The following is a 25,538-nucleotide window of genomic DNA, read 5'->3' on the forward strand; positions in this document are numbered from 1 at the left end:
ACTCCAGCCAGACAGCCACTCACTATCAGCCACTCGGTTCTTTAAAAGTCCTGTAATTTGCACATTTTTCTAAATAGAAATATTTACTCTGTTAGCAGCAAAGCACTCACTTTGATGTAGTAATGAATTTCAGCTTGAAAAGGTAGAGACTAAGTATTATGAAATTTTGTTCCTTAATTAGAAAACAGTAACGTACCTCCACCATATGTCCTCATCCCCAAATATTTTTCTTGTTCTCATGTTTTCATCTGATGTGCAGAGAAGGCCTGTGCAGTCCTGCATGTCCTGTCCTAGTGCTTTCTCTCATCTCCTGTGATGTGCAGATTGATTCCCAGCTGCCCTCACCGTCGCTCGTTTATTTGCAGGACAGGTTATTTTTTTGGCTCACCCTCCTCCTCCCACTCCCACAACAACACATAACATAAAATAAATGGCATGCAGGAATTTTCACCCTGGAATGTCAGCACAAGCACTGTGTTTAAGGACATATCTTTTTTCATGTGTTTCAGCTCATACAGCTGTGATACAAGGACTATTGCAGACTGCCCAGTCCTGTGCTTGAGAGGGACCTGAGGAGAAAGGCAGCATCCTACTGCTTTAAGAACAGATCCAGTTTACTTTAAAGTCATTTCCATCCATTTACTTTCTCACCTTTAAAACTTTCTCTGTCTTTTAGTCCAAACCTGGTCCAAAGAAGGGCAACAAGGCTTGCGAAGAGCTTGGAGAATGTGCCCTATGAGGAGAGACTGAAGGAACTGGGGCTGTTTAGTCTGGGGAAGAGGAGGCTGAAGGGAGACCTTATTGCTCTCTTCCAATATCTGAAAGGTGCTTATAGTGAGAGCAGGGTTGGTCTCTTCTCACTTGTGACAGGATGAGGGGAAATGGCCTCAAGTTGTGCCAGGGTAAGTTTAGGTTGGATATCAGGAAAACCTTCTTTACAGAAAGGGTTGTTAAGCACTGGAATAGGCTCCCCAGGGAGGTGGTTGAGTCACCATCCCTGGATGTGTTTAAAAACCATTTGGATGTGGTGCTCAGGGACATGATTTAGCAGACGATTGTTAGAGTTAGGGTAGTATGGTTAGGTTGTGGTTGGACTCAATGATCTTTAAGGTCTTTTCCAAGCTGAGCAATTCTATGATTCCAACCTCACTCAGAAAAACACTGTGTAATGCAGTTCACATTAAAACAGGTGAACTGCAAATCCAGAAGAGGCTCAATGCCTCTGTGACCTCAAACCTGCACCATCTCTCCCGATCCTTTTTTCCCCTCACAGGGTTCTCACCAAAGCAGGGAAGTAACCACTGTACAAGTACATCACTGATGGCAATTTGAGTTCCCCAGAGCTAGCGAGCAAACACACACACTCAGATGGTGTTGCAATTGTTTGATCATATCTACGCACCAGCTCTGAGATTTCATTACCATTTGCAGCTGTCAGAAGATGGGCGAGCCCAGTGCTGCCAACAGAGTGCATTTGAAAGGAAGAGAGTAATTGAATCTAAATTCAGGAAATGAAATGAATTAAAGAATCGAACAAAACCTCATATAGATAAAATATTTCCGCAAATTCAATTTCAGCATTGTTGATATAAAAGCGCTCTCTGTTTTTATTAATGCAAACAAAGAAATATCACCCTCATTTCCTTGAGAGTAAAGAAAGTAAACAGAGACAAATGCAAGTGGCCAAAGCAAAAGAAACAGGATGGGGGAATCAGACCAGACAGACTTTACGTGATGATAAAACTGGAGTTACTGAGATTACCAGAGGGTAGAATAACACAATTCCAATTATACGTGCAGCGCCTTTCTAACCCCAACTTGCTGTACATGGAAGGAATTCCTTTTGCAGCACAGTCCAGTTTTGCTGCATGTCTTCATAGAATCGTAGAATGGCTTGGTTTGGAAGGGACCTCAAGGATCACCAAGCTCCAACCCTATTGCCGCATGCAGGACCACCAACCTCCACACTTCATACTAGACCAAGCTGCTCAGGGCCCCATCCACACCTCAGGGACAGGGCACCCCCAGCCTCTCTGGCAGCCTGTTCCAGCACCTCCCTACTCTTGGTAAAGAACGTCTTCTGCTAAGTGCCAGGTCCCGTGTTTTCCTAATTCAAAATATACATTGCTGAATCACAGCAGTGAGAAAGCAGATTTTTCCCTGAGATTTCTGTCAGGTAAGGGTGAGAAGTTTAGCAACCAGACCTGGCAGTAGTGAGAAGCTCTTCAGAAGAGTGATATTCATGGACCACCTCCTTCTGCACTGTTGCTGGCCTGAGAAATCAGTCATCTGGTCTTTCAAAAAAGGGGTGAGGGAGAGAAAGAAAGGGTGAAGTTACACAGAATTAAGAGCATAACTCACTGAAAGTGCAAAATCTTTCAAGAAACGTAAAAAAAAAAAAAAAAAAAAAAAAGGAAAAAGAAAATGGAGATGATAACGTTGCTGTGATCACAGCCTTTAATGATATACTGCAAGTGCAGCGTTCCATCCACATGCTGTCTCTGATGCTCTCTCTGGAGTGCTTATTTAAACATTTGCTCTCCATTATCTATACACTTTGCTACATTTACACTAGCTGTATGATGCTAATAGCTATCCCCAGGAACAGATCTGCACCCAACACAGACAGGCATCCCTTATAAAGCCGCTAGCCTCAGTGGCCCTTTATCTCCAATGAAGGAAGACATTGAATCTCTTCACGCCGCTCCATAGGGAGCAATTCTTAACATCGGGCAGAGGTAAAAGTAACAAAACATTCATCTAGTTCCAGTTGCAGCAAGACAGAGATATAAACACTGAAATGTAACTTTAACCATTATGGAAAGTGTGCAGGCAGTTGGGATTAAGCAGGATGTATTTGCTTCCTGAATAGTTGGCAAGGTCTGAGAGCTGAAGCAGCAGAAGCAGCAGAAGCAGCTGGAGCAGCCCTTGCTGAGGCACAGCCCAGCTCTCTCCCAGCACCAGATACCAAGAGAATATGTTAAACATTTTCACTTCTCCATTCAGCAAAGTTCAACTCAAGGTCCAGAAATGGACTGAGTGGAAAAAAAGCTGCCTCGTGACCTGTGCAGAAGGTTGAAGCCTGTTCAGGTCCAGGACTGTGACCAAACACAAACAGTTTGGCTTTTCCACACATACCAAAGACTGCTTTTGTTACAATAATTTGGTTTTCAGAGTAAAATACATTTACATAAATTTACATGTGAAAAGTACTCAAATGTATTTAAAGGTATTATTAACCAATAAACCTATCACAAATGATATTTTAATGCATTTGGTTCTTTCACCCAGCTGGATCTTGACACCAGACAACATGAGTATGATAAGTATTCCAGCATAAAAATGCATTATTCACCATCCCCTGTGAATCTGCCTGGAACACAAGGCATGGCATTTCCTGCTGGTAGGGCATGTGGAAGAGGCATGGAAAAAAAAAAAACAAAAAAAAAACAAAAAAAAAACAGGGAACAAGGCTACATTAAACAGCAAAAGCAACAGAATTTCTGTTTGGGAAAACATCCTCTCTGTTTCCACCATCCTGAAGAGAATTTTGGTATGAAAATATCACACCAGCACACTCATTTTGTTTTGCTGATGCTGATTCACTACTACTACGTTCTAGCTAATTCAAAAGCCAACACAGCAGGACAGAGGAGGTCAGAGAGGAAGTGTCAGAAACCAAGCAACCAAGATGGAACAAGTAACGAAGTTACTCAGAACACATTGATGCTGACCAACAATCACTAGGAAAGATACAAAGGAAGTTAGATGAGGGACAAGAGTTTTCTGAAAAAGTAAAGCAATATCTGAAGATTTCACAGGGGAAAAATGTCAGGTTACCCAGGGAAAAAAAAAAAAAAAAAAAAAAAAAAAAAAAAAAAAAAAAAAAAAGCACTGCAATAGTAGCTATAACGATGATTATAAAATTTCCCATAAAAATTTGCAAAAGAAACCAAACAGGCACCATAATATGAAACAAACCTGAACCACAGAAATGTACCAAGGTGTACAAGAGACTGAAACAGTTTTGACTGTGTAGAAATTGGTGAGCGAAAACTGGGATCTAACAAAGCCTTATTTTAAATACATCACCTTTAAGCAGGGATTCAAACCTAAATAACTAATAAGCAGACTGCTGTTACCAATTTATATTTATATTATTTGGCTTGCTGTTAGACAAAATTACAAGGCTACTTCTCATTTCTAAATGCTGTCATCTGCACAGAACTACTGAAATACACATCTGTCACTCTTCTCCCCACACCGTTTAACATTAGGATGCAATTTATCCTCTTTGGTCTTCCCATGCTAGTCCAGGCCATTCTAAAGCAGATTTGACATATTGTCCAGAAAGGTTTCCTATGGGTTCCCTTCAGCATCCCAGTGACCTTCAGTCTGTGTGACACTACCACCTGTGGAAGTTCATACTCCCAACAGCTGGAACATCTACTCACCTTTATTCTTTATCTGACTTTTTATCAGATTTTCCTTTCTTTCCACTTCTGAGCACATCTTCTTTGCTCGCCTTATGCCTCTTTATCTATGCCCAGTCTTCTCCCACATACACAACTTGCTCCCATTACATCTTTCCCTTCGGTCCCAAATAGTTCACAGCATGGTGTGAGGTTACATGCTCTTTAAGACAAAATACGGCTTAAGCCTTGAAGACCACTACCTCATTCCAGTTAAATATAAGCACTTTTCTATATACTGCACGAAGAGTGTGCATAGGACTGTTTCCACTCTCAGACACCATCCTGTTCTCAATCAGATGGAGGATTGCATAGCACTGCCCCTGATATGCTCTTTGTAACAATCTGGGGTTTCCTGCAGAGCCCTTAGAATAGGAGACATGATATTCCACGAGCATATCTTGCTCACAAAGGGCAACTCAAAGGAATCTGAATGCCCACAGAGGCACAGCCAAATAAATCATTTTTGAAACAGAGGAAAGTTGTCCAGCTCTAATGCTGTAGCAGAATATAGCACAGAAACCATGTCAATGTAAATCTAAACAATCTAAATCCCAAAAGCTGCAATTCAAAGAGGAAGTGGAAATGTTGATTCCCATATTCCTAAATGAAGCAGATAGAGTATCATTAACAATGTTCTATAATACTTAGCAGTAAAGCGCTGTGTAGAGAATGTCCAAAGCCATTTGTACCAACACCTGAAGTAACCACCATGAGCAAAGATGACAGTTGGGAGCAGGGAGCTGCTCTCACCCTCTCACACGGGTGAGTGTGTTTGGAGAGGAGAATGTCCCATGGGGGACATTATTTTAACAGGGCAAAGCTTTCGGTACAGAGCAAAACATCATAGCTAACATAAATAGGGTTTTAATTGTAGTTAGTTAACTTACTAGCCACAAAGATCAAGTAATCATCACAGCACACTCTTCTGATCCATAATCATTCTTGACTGCAGGTGGAAGTTTGTGGTTGGAATTTGTAGTCTGTCTCCATTCACATCAGAGATCATTTCCTCTCAGTACAGCCCCGGTGCCTGTAGAGCAAGGCAGCATTAATGGTTGTTTATTTTTTTCCCTTACTGATGCTGAGCAGTCTATGATTCATCATGCAGGCACCAGATCCTATTCTGATGAGAAATGTAAGCTAAGTATTACTTATGTTCTTAAATATGTTAGGCACTTAAAAATATGTTTTTTACAGCTTTCCAGCTGATACACTGAATGTGTGTTACACTGGTTTGAATGAATGCAAGGAGAACAAGAACAGGTTGGTGCGTGGAGTTCTGCTGCCCATCCCTAAAACTGCTGAGAGAAGCCAGCTCTATAACAAGATGTACAAGAATGATTTTCTCCTTTTCTTCTAAAATCTACTCTCTGCCAAAACTCAAACTCCATTACCATTTTAGATAAAACTACATTGGCCGTTACTTATTGCACTTAATTAACCCATTCGTGAAGTGCTGGTGACATTATTTAATGTAACGCTTTCTAATGAAAAGGTTCAATTGTCAGAACTGCTCAGAACTTTTTCAGCACTGAACGGGGCTACAATCTGTGACTGCATGGCCATCTTTTGACTGCCATATTCAGCAAATAAAGCCTTGTACCATAGTATGCTCAGAGTCCTGTGCACAGCCAAAGAGCAACCCAGCAGATTTTTTCAAACACTGAACTGTGAAATCATTTATTAAAGTCAGTCATCACTATTTTTATTGCAATTAAATGATGTGACACACTTTTACCTGGCTGTTGAGTAGAAATCCTAGTGTGCTATCCTGTAACATTTAGCCATCATCTCAAAGCACTGCATCATGTTCAGAATCTCACGGGGAATTCAGATGCTATAATTTTATTACCAATTTCTTAATGAAAGCAGAACATCATACTGAAGCTGATCTGCTCTGTTGACACAACAAGCTTCAAACTTCTGGCTTACTCCTTCCTAATCAGAAGCCTAATCAAATTTTACTTGTTAATATGATCTGATTATTAATCTACTCAGGAAGAAATTATCCCTTTTCAGTTTTTCACGTCAGGAACCTCCTGGGCTTAACATGTACATTCAGGCACTGGCAAATGGTGGCACAGACTTGCAACCTTATCTTTGGCTGGAATGTGGTTTCATCACTTCTCAAATAACGAGTGAAACCATCCACGAATGAGCAAAGCCTTACAAACATCATGCTAGAGGGCAAGGCTAGGGTGCTGCTTTGCAGGCTGTGTTCCTTGCTCGCTCAGCCTGCTGGCTGATAGAGCTCCATCCCAACATATGCCAGACAAAGACGCGTGCTGGATTCCAGCTGTTCCTCCAGCTCCCTGCCCAGAGAGGGAAAGTTACCAAAGTTATTGCTGCTTCCTCTGGGGCTGGCAGCTATTATGCCTCCCTGCACTGAAGCATTGATAAAACTGAGGTGTTTGAGTGTGAGCAGCCTCTTGCCTTGCATGGCAATGTGAGAAGATCCTGCTGATCTGTGCTATAGCATCTGTTGCTGGGGGTTAGAGAAGAGGAGGAAGCTGTGTGACAGGAGCCTCTGTAGGGAAGGTGGGATGGAGTGTTACACAGTGCCAGCATGAGGTGTGTTGGCGTGGAGGGATATGAGCAACAAAAAGCAAAGTAGGGGAAAATGTATTCCAGAGAAAGAAGGGGAGGAAAACTGTGAGAGTGAGGAGCAGAGATATGAAAGGACAGACCTAACGTGCAAAGCGGTGAAAGAAAACAAAGGACAGGGAAAGGGTACGACCAAACACTGATAAGACAGTGAAGCACTACTGAGAAAGGAGATGCTGCTCCTCCAAGAACAGATAAAGAATGACAGGTTACCTGGAGAATACAGGCGATGAACTTCTTCAACATTGTCTTGTTTTACACAGCCACTTTCCAAAAATATTCCACACTGAAAGAGCACTAGATTTGTATGTGCAAAGAAGCATTAGATTAAAAAGAGAAAGGAGAGAGAAAAGCGGAACAGAGGAAAAAAAAAGAAAGTGCCTGGTGAATTCTACCTTGTGCTCCCAATTTCCACTAGCTGGCATTTCCAGGATGGATGTGGAGACTCTTAACACAAGCACTGAGTCAGTGCTCCTGCTTGGAGACTGAAGGAAGAAGGGCTTCAAATCTTGCTGAAAAATGTGTGCTTCTTCAGAGCACAATTTCTCAAAAAGAGGGAGCAGTGATGAGAGTGAAATAAATGATAACAGTCCCTCCACCCCACAGCAACAAATATAAGCTTCCAGTTCAAATTACTTGATTTGAATGAGTAAACAAACCCATCTGATGATAGATGGACGTCACCATGAACAGCTCGGGAAACAAAGTATTAGAAAATCATTCTAATTACTGTGAATCTTAGTCGATTCAAAGGGTTCATCTATCAGAATTAAAGAATTCCGTGATTAGAGAACCACATTAGGATGGGACACATTTTGCACTACAAGAAATCTTCCCAAAATTAAAAACAACGTACAGGGAAAAATGTTATTCCTTTGAGCTTTTGTTGAAATCTAAGACTTGTAATTAATATGCATGCACAATGACTTGCAACTTGGTGGGTAATATCACCATCTTGTGCCTTTTTAAAACTTGGTAATTTTAATGTCATTTTTTTATTAATATGATTAATGCAAGCTATTTTGTGTAGATGGGAAGGAACAGAAGCAAATCAAAGTTAGCTGTCTGCCTCATTTAGATTCAGATTGGTAAGAATGTGTCCCGAGATATCAAATGGAAAGAAGAAAAAAAAGACAACTCAAAGAAATTGAACCATTACTTACAGAGGAGGGTTAGAAGTTGTCATTCATATAAGGGAACCTGTTCAACCATACTTTGGGGCATAATCATACCCTCTGAAGAATGCCAAGATAATGGATAAGAATTTCAAAGGAATTTTAATAAAAGACAATACTGTGAAGGCTGTAAATGAGTTTTAGATTGACAAACACCCTCGAATAGTGAGCTGGAAAATTAGAGAGGCAGCTTAATCCACACTGACTTGATTTAGGCTCATCACACTCACAATATCTCCACTGAAACGTGGGACCACCATTTATGAAAAATGAACCTTTTTTCTATAATTTGAGACTCTATTACAAATGAGCATGTGTTGCTGCAGCTCAAACTCAGGGCAAAAGGAGACAGAAGTTCTTGTCAACTCTGAAAGTCAAGCCTATGTTATCTCAGGTTAAAACTTGGGACAAGTTAAATTTACTCAGCAGCACAGCTCCAAGCCTCTCCTCCCGTAGCTGTGTTCTCTCACAAGGCCCCACAGCCCCTCTCCTTTCTGCCGCCTACCATGGTGTGGGATGGCTTGTGCATGCAAGCGATCCTGCAGGAAGTTCCACTTGTCTTATGTTTGCTATACATTTGAAGAACAGCTCCTAAGTTTTCCTGAAATAGAGGGTTGGTTGCATACATGCTGTATTTTAGGGTTTTATATACATACATACATGTATATGCAGTACATTCTCTACAATCAGGAGGATGTGTCCTCATACACACACACACACACACACACACACACACACACACACAGAGGATGGACTGAAGGCGCCAGGAGCTGGATTTTTTGGAAAACCTTTATGCCATGCTGTGTATACAAAATGCAGGTGTGTTCAACTCAGCACAAAGCTCCTTCAGAGAAGGACAGAAACCCCTTGTATTGCAGGATGCGGACTTATGGGAAGACTTTTTTTGTCCAACAGTTTGGAAATTGAGTGGGGAAAATGCTATGCATGCATTCAGTCAATTCTGAGTGCTGATAGAAGGGTCTTCACAAAGAGAAAGCCATAAGAGTAGAATGAAATAAATGCTGAAGTGAGAATCCACTTGAATGCAGTGAGCGCCCTGATTCTGTACTGGTACTGAGTCTAACTGAGCTAAATAGCCCAGGTCTGGAAAGTGCAGTGTATACTCAGGAATCAGTTTCTGGACAACTGCTTTTTTTGGTTGTTGTCTCTTCCTGTATTGACAGAAACAACAAGCAAGAAGACTCTTCTACCTTACTTTCCCCCTTCTTTACTTTCCCCCTTCCTCTGCCTCCTACTACTTCATTTTTTGTCCGATCTCCATCCTAAAAAGCTCCCCTCCATCTAGTTTTCTTTTCTCCTGATAAAAAGCAAAGGGAAAAGAATCAGTCTTCCACCAAAAGCCTTTTTTTTTTTGGCATGTCATTACATTTACTTCGAAATGTCTCAATAGTCTATAAATCTATCCCACAGCTTTTTATATTTGCTATAACATTACCATTTATTACCTGAGCTGCTGCAATTCTCCCTCCTTTCTGTCTTTGATTTTGCTTTAATTGAACATTGCTTTCCAACAAGCTTTTAGTCTTGTGGTCACATATTTGGGCACTGATGTGACTCATCTTCCATAAGCATATGATTGACACAGGTAAGTAGACAAAAGAAGGAGTGATGTTCTTGTCCATGTTCTTGCTTGGTAGGGACAGAAGGAAAGATCCCAATTACTGAGGGTGTAGATAATGCAAACACTGTGTTGTCAGGAGTAACAGCACTCAGGGTGCATGCAGCACCTTCTGCAGCAGACAGAAACCAAAGCAGCTGCAAAGTCAATCTTCCATCAAAGCACATTCAAAGCAAATTTCCATGGCAGGGCCATAACATCAACCCCCTGCAGCCTAACAATGCATGAGATTGTTTTTAAAAATGAATTAAAATAGTGCAGATGTCCCAAGAAAGAGGAATCATACAATTAAACAGATTTTTCAAATAACAGTAAGCAGCTGGAATCCTCCCCTGTTGAGCAACAACCAAGTTGTTAAAAGGTGTATCACTTCAAAGCATTCAAATATACTGTATTCCTTAAAACTTAAGATTTGCCAAGAATTGATGAAAAAAATATAGGAGAAAAACAAAATAAAGCACCTGCATTTACTTTTGACAGCCTAAAAAATTAGTCCCTTTTCTTCATCAGTTCTCTGCACTATTGCAACCTTCAAGCTCTTACACTAAGCTGTTTTTCATACAAATGGTACAGCGGGCTCCTGTTAAAACTCAAACTACTTGTTGTTAATATGGTTGCTGTGGAGAAAATCACTAAGTCAAGCAGATGAGTTTCCATCATTTGTATTCTCTGACCACTTCAAGAAAACAGCAGGCATTTCAGCTTTTTTGGCTGTTGTGCTTTACTGCAAGCCTCAGAACATGCTAATGTCTGCATTCTCATTATAAATAACTCAATAAAAATCCCTTTTAACAGCAAGGGACCACGATCACCAGCTTAAACCTGCTCCCAGGGATGTGACAACATAGTTCCCATTACCCAGTTTTTTGGAACTCAGATTGACATCAGGAAAAATTTGGATAAAGATAGGGTCTGATGCATGGAATAATATGGGAATTCTTGCTCAGTTAGCAACTGCACTTTCCTCAATTTTGCAGCTTCCCTTCAAGTAATAGGGAAACGTGACATCTTTAAACTGACAGCAGTAGTCATACTGGTGGTGCCTCACTCAGCATCCTTTGTTTGGAGTCATCACAGAACAGAAGTTGCCTGATCCACTGCAGTCGTGCAGTCCACACTCCTAGCAGAAATTCTGCTGCTCACCTCTTACCACAAACCATAGCATGTCTTCTTCCTGAGACCCCCTAAGAGTCTGTTTAACCTAATCTGGGACATCCCACATGTTCACAACCTGAATTCAAGACATTTTGCCAATAGAACTATCATTCAGCATCAAGAACACTGAAGAGATGACAGCACTGTGGATGCATACGGACAAGTATGAATCCAGCCAGCAAATGCTAAAAAAAAAAAAAAAAAAAAAAAAGATATGAAGCACTGACACATTTACAAGCTTAAACTAATCAGTACTGCATAGATATTTAACCACCCAGACAAGAACTGACTGCACTTAGAGCAACACTACGAGGCTGGCAAGGCAGCTAAAGGGAGCCAGGTATTTCAGCTTGCTTTGCTGGCAGAAACAACTGAGGAACAGAAAAGACAAGACAACCACTTGCTGTGCAAGGAAGAAGGGGCAATAAAGAAGCAAAGCATCACCGAACTGAACTTTCCTAGACAATGAAAACTGCAGCTGAGGAGGAAGATCTGTGTGACATGCCAGGATCTTGAAGAAATTGGCACGAGATCTCATCAGCTGTGGTGCTTCAAGCAAGGGTTTCAAAAGATTTCAAAATGTATTGAAGAGAGTCCTAACAACACAGGAATAATTTCCTAAAGAGCAAAGAAAGGGGTGAGGGAAGCTTATAGAATAGATAAGGCAAACCATGAAAAAAACCACAAAGCATGAGAATTAAAAAATTGAGGGGGCAGCAGGACACAGATGTAAGAGTTTAATTCAGAAATGTGATGTGCTACTACTGAGCGAAGAGAAATTGAAGATACTAAGAAAGATCCTAAAAAGAAGAATTTTCCCACAGCCATTTTTCAAGTGCCTGCAAAATAAATCTAGTTGTATTCCACAAATATCTGCAAATGTAACTCAACATGTTGAAATTCCCACAATACCTTTTCAAAGTTGTTGATATGCAGAAAACAGTTCCCATAGAGCCATTAACTTGCTTATTCATACCTATTTTCTCAACTTCGGTCTTGTTTATTTGTGTTTCATCCTACAGTAGGATATTAATATGTCTCCACTTCACATCAGAGATAAAATTATTGGTGAAGGACCTGGCCTTTTATTCTGTAGTCTCCATTTGTGCAGTACCTAGTTTGATGGGGATTTGTCTCACCACTGTAACAACAGCATATGTCCTCAATCAGGAAAACAGGAATACCAGCAACTTATTTTTCATTCTTGTGTTTTCTGTAACCCCCCCAAGATGATGAAAAAAAGCAAACTAAAAATACCACTTTGAAGCGTCAGCATCCCAATAGTTTCCTGCTCATGGAGCTCCAAGTTTTCTAGGAGGGAAAAAAAAAAGTCCTGATTCTGAGGCAGTAGAATTTTCTCTGAGGCAAGGTAAGAGTGTAATAAGAGGTAAAATTTTGTTCTAATATAGTAGGAAAAAAGATAATCGAAACAAGTGCATAGAATAATTAGAGCATAAATTCCTTCTAATGGCTTTAGCCCAGATCATCACCTTCTAATTGCCTTTCATTTCAAGTCACGAGGTCTTTGGCACGCCTAACTGAATTCTACCGACTGACTGTTAAATCAATAGAAGCGAGGGACTGTTATGCCTTCACTGATGTGCTTTGACAGAAGCCTGAGAATCAGAAACTTACAGTGAGAGCTGGAATCCTAAGTGCTTTAACAAAGTATGTTTAAAAAAACTGAGCTCCCTTAACCACACTGCAGATTTGTTGGGATCTTCTTTTACATGTAACTTTCCACCCTTCTATGTACTATGTGGAAAAAAAATAATAATAATAAAAAAAAGTAAAAATGAGAACCTCTCAGAGAAAGAGAATCATTGAGGAAGAAAGGAGATGACCTGTAGACACCCACTTGATTAGAAGCCCCACCCACTGGCTCACATGAAGTTTGCATTTCCATTACAAGGAGACAGATGTCTTCCTTTTCACCTGCCCTTTGAACTAATCTTGTGAACTCCTCTTAATCCACAATGGTTTGACTCTTCCTTTAAACTAAAGTCATCAAATTTCATCAATCAAAATGATCCAAAAGTACCAATCAGAAAGCTTGGACAAACCAAATCTTTAATCCTCTCTTCCATCGTTCCAAGTCAGGCATAGCACCCTTTGATCACAGTGCTTTGTAGGAAGGTCACATTTCTAATTCCCTAGAATAAACAAAAAGAGCTTTGAGTCTTCAGCCGGTCTTCTTTATTGTCATGTACAAAGCCAACCTCCACTTCTGTAAGTATAAATGAATGAATTACTCTTACAATGTGTATTTAAATCTCAATCATCATGCAGTTACACTATAACTATGCTCCCAGAAAAAATTTCTCCATAAACTCAATCTTTCCCTATCAGGTTACGGCTTTGTAAAATTGATTCCTTCATTTGGATAAGGCCTAATTCATTAGCACACACATAGAAAGCAAACGTCAAAATCATAAGGGCTTTCCCCTTATTTCTTATTCTCTAGTCCAAAAAACCTGACTGTTATTTCCATTTCAAATTAGCTGACATGCGGACCAGAGATGAGGTAAGCATTTCTGAACTTATGGGCTGGTTTTATTTTTTTCTTTTTCTTTTTCTTTCCTGGAACCTCCCTCTCTCTCTCTACATTTCGCCCACTCGATATGTAAATGGAGCACTGCTCCATTTATTTGTAAGTTTTTCACATAAATGCAGGATTGCAGTTCTCCTATGTACATTTGCAAACTAGCCTACTGGCCTGGTTCACAATTTCCTGCCATCTCCATACACATTTGCACATTAAAACTGAAATATACATAAATTGTACTTCCTGAGTGACAAAATTCACACAAGCTTTACTTGTATCACAGCAAATATTAAGCAGCTGCTAATTTTAGGGACACAGACAATTTTAAATGCTCCAAATGAGACATCATAAGATCTGCTGGATGAACAGGAAGTTGCTTTTGAAACTGGAACACTGGATACCAATTAAGGTATCTCAATTGCCCCCAAATTGCTGCATTGTATTTGTGAAAAAATAGTTTTCAGCATGCCTGCTGGCTGTATGAATTAATGCCAGTGAGGGGTATAAACCAGAAACACAGTATGACTGCTCCGTAGTTGGAAAAGTATTTCTAACATTGCATTGACAAGTGAAACCCAGATTTCAATACTAAGAAAGAAATTTAACTTTCATTTCAAAGAACAGTCTATTGCAAGTTCTGCACAGAAGAAGAATGAATGTGCAACTGGAGTGCAGACTACTGGTACTCAATACAGTAGAAAGTATTATTTTTAACATAGGGGGAATTATGACTGGGCAAGGCTTAAATTCATATTCCTGTAATACAGTTTCAGTCCCAATTTAAATGCACTGTCTGTAACTTTTTTATTACAAGCCTTCCAAAGAATTAAGGGGAGATCCTCCGCTGCAGCAAGGTCTGAACACTTTCTCGATTTAATATGTTGTCCAAAGTAGGCTCTGATGCAAAACTGCTGAAAGACAAATTAGGTTTTCTTTACTTACTCATCCATTTGCAAGATTTGGTGAATGGCAGAAGGCCTTCTTCACTACCAAACTCAGTTTTATGTATCTTTTCTTTTCTTAGAAGATGTTAACTAAGTATTTTTTTGTTACAATATTGAGAAGAAATAAGAGATCCATTCTTTCTGTTGGGGACTTGCTGTTAATTTAAACAGCCTTAAGTAAGATTATTAAGCCAAACTATCTACCATTTGTGTTTTAGCTCATTATATTATTTACATTTCTTTTTTTTTTACTTCTGGTGAAAGAAAGTTCATAGAGTAAACCTTTTATTTTTTCTTAAGAGTATTTACTTAATCTGTCTTCAATTTCTTCCCTTGTATTACCTCTGTAATATCCTTTCTTCCCCAATTTCCTTCGATGAAAGTTTCTACTCTGTTGCCACTGCCTGTTGCAAGAGGTAGATAACACCTTGTTCAAACACGTAACTGATGAACAAGCATCCTAAAGTTGACATCACTAAAGCAACTATATAAACAGTATAATTTCTCTTAGTTGCTGATTAACAAAGAAGAATAAAAAATAGCTGGAGATGTAGCTCTCTCAAAACCATTGCTCAATATACATATTGAAAAATAAGGGAGAGAGGAAAAAAAAACAGTATGAGCATCTCCCTTCCTTTAAGGGAATGTGCAGTAGCTTCCCAAAATGGAAAAATTGATAAAAGTCATTTCACATCAAGAACCATCTTCAAATAGAATAAAAAAACACAAAAAAATGCTTCTCCTGAAATCCCTTTTATCCCACAAACACATGCTATGAACAAATCACCCAACCAGTCTCCCTCCACACATTTCATACAGCTATCTTGACAGACTTTAGTCTTGAAAGGGAGATGACCAAGCACTGCTAAGAGTCATGGTTATTACCATAATGAAGAAAGCTCAAATACAATGATGATACAGGGCAAATAATACAAGGTCCCATAAGAGCAGACCATTAAAAAACAAATTTCAGTTCAGCCAACCAAGAAAATCAATCCACATTGCTAAACTAGTATCTACAACAGAAACCTCTACGTATTAGCTGTTAGTCCACACTGCTGTACTTATTGCTTCCAAGATACTGCAGAAAAATAACCTTTGTTCTGTGCACCCATCATGGGGCTTGTGCCTTTTGTAAGGCAAATTATATTAACCTCTAACTAAGCATGAGAATGACATGGATTTCAGGATAGGCTGAATTTAACAGTTTCCATAGTGCATTATGCTCACGGTATCACACATGGATGCAGCAAGTTACATGACTGTAAGAAGTCAAAAGCATATCCACATCTTAAAGAATGAAGTCACGGACAAATTTAATTTTGTCTCAGTTCCTTACAAATCATGGAATGTGGTTAAAATGGAAACCAAGAGTCAGTCTGAAAGCTGATTGATGGCCTGCAGTGGTGTCCTGATTGGTTAGCATCTCACATCATAGATATAATTAAGATTCTGTCTCTCCTAATAATCTCAGAGACCATTTAGTCAGCAACACCAACACATCAAAGGAAAGGGTGTCAATGTCTGAAGACAAATCTGTTTAATTCAAAGCCAGCTTTGTTTATTGCTAAGTCTTGCTAGCACTAAACCTCAAAACAGAGAGCCTGGAGGGCCTACAAAACATCGTGCTAAACCACTAGAAAGACATGATGCCCTGAGTACTGACTGAACAGTTTGCCACACAGAATTTCAGAGTGGTATCAAAGACAACATAGTGTGGGGTGTAAGAGTAAGCACGCAGGTTAATAAGGGAGACAAGTAAGGTGCAGGTTGCTGAGAAATGATACATACAGGCACACACTGCCCTTTCCATATGATTACAACTGTGCCCCAAACATAGTGAGTCAGTGCCCTCTGTGCACACTCTACAGCTCAGAGATTGCCTCCTCCACTCACACTCTGACACACTGACTCATTTTAATAGGACATCTTTTTTTCTCTTTGATCCAAACTTCCGCATGTCCTCTCATCTAATTCATTCCACATTTTCCCCCCATCTCTTCCACTCCTTCCGTGCCACTCTTGCTACTACCTCCCCAAATAAACCATGGTTCTAACACAACACCTTCAGCACTTGCTTGCTCAGCTCCTATGTTCTTAACTCTGCTCCCACTTTGCAGCTGTCTTCTATCTGTGGTATCTCTTCAATAGTCTTCTATAGCGAATAGTCTACTTTTGTATGAGATCTAATGTGAACATTCCAATTTGTTACATTTTGGAAACTCTAATACGTACCCCTCAGGCAGCAGCAGCAGCATGAAAAAACAGAAACCCTCTATCTGCAGTCATGTCACAAAGACTGTTTCACCTAAAATGCTACAAACATACAATCATCACAATCAACTTACAGGTAAGGTTACCTGACGAATGAAGTATAAAGGTCTCCTGGGAGGGAACTGACAGAATCATCCAGATGTTGCGTTTTTGTTTTTTCTGTGGGAGAATTGTCAAGCTAGGTGATTATCATTTCATTCAATTATTTGACTTCCAAGTCTTTTATCCCAAGTGATGATAACTAGTTACCCAACTTCACTGGCATGTTTTACACTATTTATCCATTTTTCTTCCCCTTCAACTTGCACCTCATTCAACTCTAGAAGTAACCAAATACAATTATTATAACCGTTATAAGCCATAAACCTCATGTGCTATAAAGTCTTAACTTTCGTTTTGGGACACAAGTCATCTCAAATGCAAGGACTGTTATTATGAGAGGATGCCTTTATTGTTTTGTTTGTTTGTTTTCTTCACATTTCAGAAACATAGTAGGAATCTGCTGAAATAAGCAGTGTATTTCATCTCCTTCCCTGATAAACTTATAACCTAAATTCACCATGAAACACAAGAGCATATTTCCAGGCTGAGAAGGAAGCAGGAAGAAATTCTGCTGATGATAAAACACAGGCTTTCTCATAGAAATCTGAAATGATTTTGGATGACTGTATTCAAAGGGACCACTTCAGATATGACACAAAGAAATCTGTATAATGACTGAGACAGACAAGATTAGTAGAATGCTTATGAGAAGAAAATACAGCCGTATGAAAATTCACATAGGGTCACAAGCTGAGATGGGCAACTGCAAAGGATCATAAAGATGGATGCTGTGGTGTTCAATGTCATCATAAAGAGAATTGTGGTGGTAGAAGAAGAAAATAAGTCTTAAAGGGAGCAGATGAGAAGGCAAACAAGTGATACTGTGTGTGTGTATATGAGAGAGAGAGAAAGGGATGATGGGAGGGAACCAGGGAGGGAGTTGCTGAAGTTGGGCAGGGCTGAAGTTGGCCCAAGCTTCACCAAAGCAGCAGGTACATATATCTTTCAAAAAAAAAAAAAAAAAAAAAAAAAAAAAAAAAAAAAAAAATGCTGGTGAAATTTAAGTGCTTCCACTTAAATCCTTACGAAGCTTGGGTTAGGGTTAACCCTAATGTAACCCTAATGTTACTTCGCATTTCCCCCTGCAGCTAATATCCTTGCATCCCATTTCAAAATGACATCTTTCACAACACTTCATGGAAAAGGACACAGGAACTGAACATTAGATTCATCTTCCCAGGCACTCTTCATGTGCACTAGATACTCTGGAGATTCAAAACAATTAGACCTTGTATGCCATCAGGACAGAGGTACTTGGACTGCTAGGACAGAATTATCTTCTATATAGTAACAGATAGCCTCTTTTCCATCTTGAAAGCTATCATGTCAGATTTTACAATAAAGCCAACATTTTTTTCACCAAATATTAATGCAGTTAGGCATATATTTTGTTACCAAAGTAACACATAGTGTTTTAAAATAAAAATTTATAATTTTGCTGATGAAGACTTACAGTAACTGATAAGTTGAGGCAGACAGCTTGTCCAGAATTAAATGACTGGATTTATCAAAACCAATTTCTCAAAACATTAGAGCTGTTCCAACATGAGTTGGAAAGGACCTTGTTAAAGATTATCTGGTCCAATTCCTCCGCAGCAATGAACAGGGACACTGACAGCTAGATCAGGTTGCTCAGAGCTCAAAACATTCCAACCTTTAATGTCTCCAGGACCTCCACCACCTCTCTGGGCAACCTGTTCCAGTGCTTTGCTACCCTTTATTGTAAAAAAAACAAAGCAAACCAACTCTTTTTTTCTTATATCTGATCTAAATCTCCCCCATTTTAGACTGAAACAATTTCCCCTTGTCCTATCATTACAACAGGTCTCTCTGAAATCTTCTCTTATCCAAGCTGAATAGCCCAAGTTCTCTCTGACTGTCATAAGGGAGGTATTCAATCTCTTGAATAATTTTTGTGGACCTCTTCTGGACCTGCTGCAACAGATCCATATCAAGAAGATGGGGCCAGATTCTTTTCAAAGGTACCCAGCAGCAGAACAAGGGGCAGTGGACGTAAAATGGAACTCAGAAAGTTCCATACAAACATGAAGAAAAGACTGCCCAAAGAGGTTGTGGAGTTTCCTTCCCTGGACACTTTCCTGTTTACTCTAGGGAACCTGCTTTAGCATGGGCAGCAGACTTGATCTCCAGAAATCCCTTCCAACTCCTATGACACTGTGACTAGCAGGGCACCCAGCTGCTAAAAAGTGACACAATGAAGAGACAGGCAACCTTCACATCAGAAGAAGAGATACAAAAAAAAAAATAGGCAGCTTTGGAACTAAGGATGAGAATATCAAACAGTTACCTTCCCTACTCAGTAATACATCTAGTGATCCCTATAATGGACAAGAATTTAACGCAGATAGAAGAAAGTAGCATGAAAATCTCGTAATTGGAGGTCTAATCTTACCTTCAGGAGCTGGCTTTAAATAGTAATAGCTGTATTATCATGTATAGCAGAATGGGGGTAGGTGTTCTAAACTTTCTCAGAAGGATGGAATACACTAACAGGAAAAAAAATGTTTTATAATCCTGAAATATTTTTTACATTAAGAATGTAATAGTTCAGAATGCACAGGATGTTAATGCAGTATCAGTGTAACTCTGCTGTCATTTTCATCACAAAAAAAATCCTGTACAATTAGACTACATATTAATCACTTTTGATGATTATTAAGCAGAAGTGCTACATTTTATACAGTCTAATAGTGAGTAGACAAGGGAGAACGCCTTTAGACTAAAAGAGGGGACATTGGGGTTAGATGTTAGGAAGAAATTCTTTACTCAGAGGACAGCAAGGCTGTAGCACAGATGTCCAGAGAGCTGTGGGTGCCCCATTCCTGGAGGTGCTCAAGGGCAGGGCTGGATTTGGTACTGGGCAGCCTGATTTTGTGCCACAGCAGAGGCATTGATCTTTAAGGTCCCTTCCAACTTAAGCCATTCTCTATGATTCCATGGTTACCTTTCTGCTTTAGAACTATTGCATACACATTCTGAAGTTGTAGTCAATTTTTACAACTGAAATTTATAAGTGAAGGGGAGGATGCAAAGCAAATGACTAAATGCAGTGATATAACTTATTTTAGAGTGATGCCTCCCTTTTATGGCTTACAAGCCAACGGCTCGTAAGATACCCAAACAGAGTAGTCTGTGTTTCTAAGCCAGCATATGAAAAGCATTAACACTCAAAAATAGAAAGACACAGTCTTGAAAAATCACAGAGCAACCCAACATTCTGTTAACATTAATTTTATAAAATACCTTACAAGAACAGATAAAGAACTTGAGCTTACATAGTAACCAAAATTAAAAAAGAATGTCGAATAAAATATAAATTAATTGAACACATCACTAAGTTTGCCACATGTTAGACAAGTTTATAAAAGGCATTTTCAGATAAAATAGTTATTTGGAAGAAAAACCTTCAAAATGGAAACTAACAAAGTCCTTTTTCAAGAAGTCATTCCTATATACACTAAATTCCAGGTCAGCAGGCAGTAACTGAATCTGCTTAGAATACACTATTCATATCTGCTTCAAAATTTGTCAAGCTTTAAGACACAAATTTAAATGCTTTCAGGTCAGAGTGATCAGTGCAAAGTAAAACTTCAAGCTGAAAACATGACAAAACAGAAGAAATGATCCTGGTACAAAACTTCCTAAATTCACATGATCATGAAAAAAAATCCATGCCAGATGTACTCTTCAGATACTGAGCATTAATTCAGCTAATTTGCTTGAAATGCAGTAATTTCACAAGGAGGGGATAAAAGGTGAGGCCTTACAGACATCAGAATGGTGGTCTAAATAAAGCCTTCAGTAATGTTTATTTGGAAGAGGTATTCCTGTAGCCTTAACCATTATAGCACACATTTCTAAATTTAACCAACTTTCATTCAAGCAGTCTCACTAGCCAGGTTTGCTTAAAGCTATAAACGTGCATAACACTGCCAGACTCGAACCCTTAAGTCTTTAAAAAGGTAAAAACGTTTACATAATTACACTGTAGTCAGATTAATTAAGCCTATTAATTTCTGCAGAGTAAACATCAACACTTTAGCAAAACAATTTCACTGTTTGACTTGATTGCCAACCAAAACAGGTTTGAAACAGTCTTCACATTCAACAACTTAGAAGCATTAATGGCATGCTCTTTCAAGGATTAAAGGAACTCTTTTTAAGTCATCATTAAGAATACTGCTCATCAAGCTTTTTTAACATGTACCAAAAAAAAGAAAAAGAAAAAGAAAAAGGTCACTGCTGGTCACAACCAGAAATAAAAAAATTTAAAAACCTGAATTTATCAGGCAGTAATTCCAGCCTCTAGTTGAAAGAAAAAGGTGTCATTTGTACTAAGATGCTGCACAAAAATGAGAATAGAGAGCTCTGCTTTACAATCTATAGACTCTTCTCTCATCTTTTTAAAGCTTTCTTTTGTTCATTGCCATCACTGCCAAACTGGCAGTTATGCTGGAGCCACACAAGTAATTTCAGTTAAAAAAAAAAAAAAAAGTACTGCTTTGTTTTTCTTTTTTTAATGACATGAATCATTTTGAACTTATAGTTATCAAAAATGCTGAAGTAACGCTGTAAACGAAACAAATGAACAATAGAGCTCAAGACAGCATAAAACATTCCTCCAAAACAGAGAGAGAATTACTTGAATGAAAAGCACAGAAGATAACTTCAACCAAAACTTTCCATAAGCTGCAGGCAATCAATGAACATTGAAATGAAGTTGTAAATGCACCTTTTGTGTAACATAAATTTAAACATTATTTACTTAATGCAGAAAAGACTCTTTGACTCGTTCCTGCACTCTGATTCCCCTAATCATCTTTTATCACAGAAACAAAGCAGATTAAAGATAGATATATTTGCTTTGTGATGCTGCAAGTTTTAAGAATAAGATCTGTGATGAAACAACGGACTTTGAGGTATCACAGCAATTTCCTTTGGGTGTTCCCAGTTATTTTGGATCCTGCTATACAGACATTTTCTGTATTTGAAATTTTTTAAAAGCAATGTATTGGCTGCTGAGATCTGATCCCATAAGTGGTGCAACTTCTATCACTTACTATGAATGAAGGAAAAAAGTGACAGCTGAAAGGAAACAATAAATACATGACTCAAATGCAGCTTAGTACAAAGTGAAAATTGTCATATACTGGTCACATCCCAAAATGTGGAAAATACTCTAGCTACCATACAGTTTTATCTTTTCAACAGTAATAAAGGAAGAGCAGGCTACCAATTCTCCTACAAAAACAGGAAAAGCAGCAGTTTTCTACTAGAAATATTTAGACCCTAAACTTTGAAAGCACTAGGAACATAGTTGTCACTTTCTCTCTCTTTTCTAATGTTATAAAGATATTTAATTTAGCTTGCAACAACCTGGGCTTAAAAATAACACAAAGCCTGTAGTATCACTAGCCATTGAAAGCAAAAAAACCAATTCCAGCTAAGTAGCTGGAAAGTGAATGAATGAATTTGGGCATTAGAAACACACTTTAGAGTAATAAAATGTATGGAGGAGATTGTTAAAGAACTTTCCAAAACATACTGCTACAGTGGCATTAAGAATCAACAGTGCACCAAGAATTTAAAGTTTCCAAGTTAATACAAACTAAATCCAAGCCGCAATGAACCACAGGATAATCACTCCAAAATTAATTTTGCAGAAGCTTGCTCTGAAATTTACCTGAATGCCATTAAAGTGATTCAAAATGATGATTCCTTCTAGTCTGGCATGTCTCAGAATACATAGGTCACAGACAACAGGTGTAATTAGTGTGTAATCAAAATGCAGTACTTTCATGTGTGTTTGGGCTTTTTTGAACGTTTGTAATCAAATAATTTTTTAAAGAGCTTGTACATGTCAGAACTCAGTATCACTGTAAGAAGTGCTGTTTTTTTTTCCAGTTGGTTGGGATTTTTTGTTGACTGTAGAAGCAGCGGATAAAAGACCTTGAGGATTATAGGTCATGGAATTAATGTTAAACAGAAAGCTGTCCAACATTGTTGTCAAAAATACCTTTAAAAAGGCAATTCATAGACATAACATATTTTACATTCAGATATTTCCTCTCTCAAAAGCAAAGGAATCTCATATGAAAAAATAATCAGTAGTGAAGGCCACATACTTTTGCATTTGCTGAGCTGAAATGCAAAAACAATTAAAGCATCTTGTAAGAGAAAAAAAAAAGCAAACACGAAATTTCTGGAAAGTGATGATTTAGTTGTTGGGGTGGTCAGCATGGAAACTGTGGGGAATGCTACAGCAGGACTGACCAAAAGTACAAGGGGACATGAACAGGAACATAGTACAGACATCAACTAGAAAACTGTAACTTATCAACTTGTAAACAAGAAAAAGCATTTCACAGATTAAAAGTTCTAGGGAAGTAAACTTCTTTAAATTATTTTGTCAGTTCAACCCTGATTTAAAAAAGTATGGCTAGCAAAAATACATAAGCCTCAGCATATTTATAAGTCTTGATCAGAGCAGCCATGAGCACGGCTGGAAACAGACAGCCTCCTGCTAAAGATGAAAGAAAAAATATTCTCTTCTCTTCTTCCTCTCATTCCCCAGTCCACATGTGTATATGTAGAATTCACATGCTCCAAGAAAATCTTCACACTGCTATAGATTGAGACGTGGTGAGACTGGTGGAGGAAAACAGACAAATTCTCTTAAAATACTACGAGCCACGTCAACATTATTCTGGGCAATTTCAAGTGCCCTCTTGACTTCTTCAAAGGAATAGCCTTCTCCCATTAGTTTTGCAATTTTTGCATCCACATTTTCCATGGAACTGTCAGAATTGAATGCTTTCCTGTGGTGTATTTCTGGTGCAGTCCTCCGAGGAAGTGGTTTAGGGGGCCTGGCTGGTGCTTGTGAACCATCTGTTTCAAATAAACGAGATAGAAATCATTACAAAGTGGATTAAAAATTGTATTATGGGTAGGTCAAGCTTCATGAAGCACTTTGCAAAGGGAAATTCTAAACAAACGTGAACACTGATATATCTCATTTTAAAATTTGGACAGAAGCTAGAATCCTCAGGAACATCTATAATGGAACTTGATCTTTAAGATCTTTTCCAACCTAAGCAATTCTATGATTCTATGAATTCACAAAATACTATTTCAATAATATGGTAAGAATGTGCAAGTTGCAATCTAAATTATTCAAAGCTAGAAGAAAAAGAAAGCATGACAAAACAGTAAAGATAGTGAAAATAGCCAGTAATAACTGTAATGGCTATCCACTCTCAACCTACAATTCAAGTACTTTTCCTTAGTCTGTTCAAAAATAAAAACCAAATTGATTACTATTTTATTCAGGTTGCTAAGTTGCACTGAGAGGAATCCAGCCAAACACATGGGAAGGAGAGAAATCCTTCACTTATGAGTATATCTTGCAGATCCTTTTCAGGAATTGCAGGTCATTTCATGCATACCAGTTTGCAAAAATACAAATAACTAGATTTCCAAAAGAAAAAAAAAAAAAAAAAAGTTTAGTTCAATTAATCTCAGTGGTGAGAACTGAACATGGTTCTTCCTCAGTCCTCATTTGAGAATCTCTCTTTTTTTTTTTTTGCTCTTCTTTAGAAAGGTTACCTTCACAGTTAATGTTGGTGCTAAGAATCACGATGTACTGATGAAAAGAGCTAATATTCAAACTTCCTAATCTTCTGAGAGTCAGAGCTTCGTGCTCAAGTAAACTTGGTGCTTTACTGAAACCTCTTTATCCTCACTGATACCACAAAAAGAAGCTTAAACACAAGCAGGCAAAGTGCAGAGAAGACTTTCAAGAGCTAAGTATTTAAAATAAAAAAGAAGTCTTTAATCCTTCAAAAAAGGTTTTGAAATGTTCCATCAACAGTGACTTTGATAGACAAATTAGAGGAATTTCTGACTGTGACACTTCCTGTTTACTCAGACTGACAGTAATGGCATTTTGCAGCATTAAGTGCTACAGAGGCTTTTTTTTTCCTTTTTACTGATGAAAGAATTTGGTATTTCTAGTATTACTGTTACAATACGCTACTTATCATAACAGTTGATAGAGAGATTTGTAATTCAACAGGGTGCATTAAGCATTTCAGATGGATAAAAATAGTTGTTTATTGCACATCTATCCGAAGTGTATTTTTCTCTCAATTCAGTTTCCAAGTATCCTGAAGGGAACATTCCCAGAAATTTAATTAAACTTCTTAATTCAAAGAAGATAAGCAAACAGTATTGTTAGCAAGGTGATGTTACTTATGTAAGAAATGGATGAGTAGTTTGATTAGAATTAAAATAAAAAAGTTGATGTTAATTTTGTTCCAGTTGCATTGCTCGTTTTCTGTGCATGCAGTTATGACAACCTACAGGCAAGTATGGACTATTTATAATTGTTATGAAGTTTTATCTCTGAATCATCTTTGAAGATGTGAAGCATTAGGCAAACACTGATCATTCTAATAAATATGCCACAAGACAGATCCAAACCTGCTAGGTAGGAGATCAATGAAACATACTGGATTGAGAAGTTGATTATAATTCAGGAAATGTAGTTAATAACTAAACCTAAACCAAATCAGGAACAAGTTTAAATACCCAATTTCATCTATT

At 38.4% G+C, this 25,538-nt stretch overlaps 1 protein-coding gene across 4 annotated transcripts in view; it reads right to left on the reverse strand.

Annotated features, from left to right (window-relative positions):
• CBLB (Cbl proto-oncogene B) overlaps nt 1-25,538 on the reverse strand; it is a 142,122-nt gene that overhangs the window by 278 nt on the left and 116,306 nt on the right. For 3 of the 4 annotated variants that reach the window (XM_052702660.1, XM_052702642.1, XM_052702651.1), the window contains one exon: nt 17,983-23,822. In XM_052702660.1, the coding sequence (XP_052558620.1) occupies nt 23,560-23,822 (263 nt within the window). In that variant the 3' untranslated portion in view covers nt 17,983-23,559. Of the gene's footprint in view, nt 1-5,362; nt 5,506-17,982; nt 23,823-25,538 lie in introns of those variants that run through there. The other variant, XR_008210930.1, reaches the window with a different exon arrangement.

This window comes from Tympanuchus pallidicinctus, unplaced genomic scaffold (genome assembly GCF_026119805.1).
Source record: "Tympanuchus pallidicinctus isolate F22 unplaced genomic scaffold, pur_lepc_1.0 scaffold10, whole genome shotgun sequence".
Taxonomy (NCBI): Eukaryota; Metazoa; Chordata; class Aves; order Galliformes; family Phasianidae; genus Tympanuchus; species Tympanuchus pallidicinctus.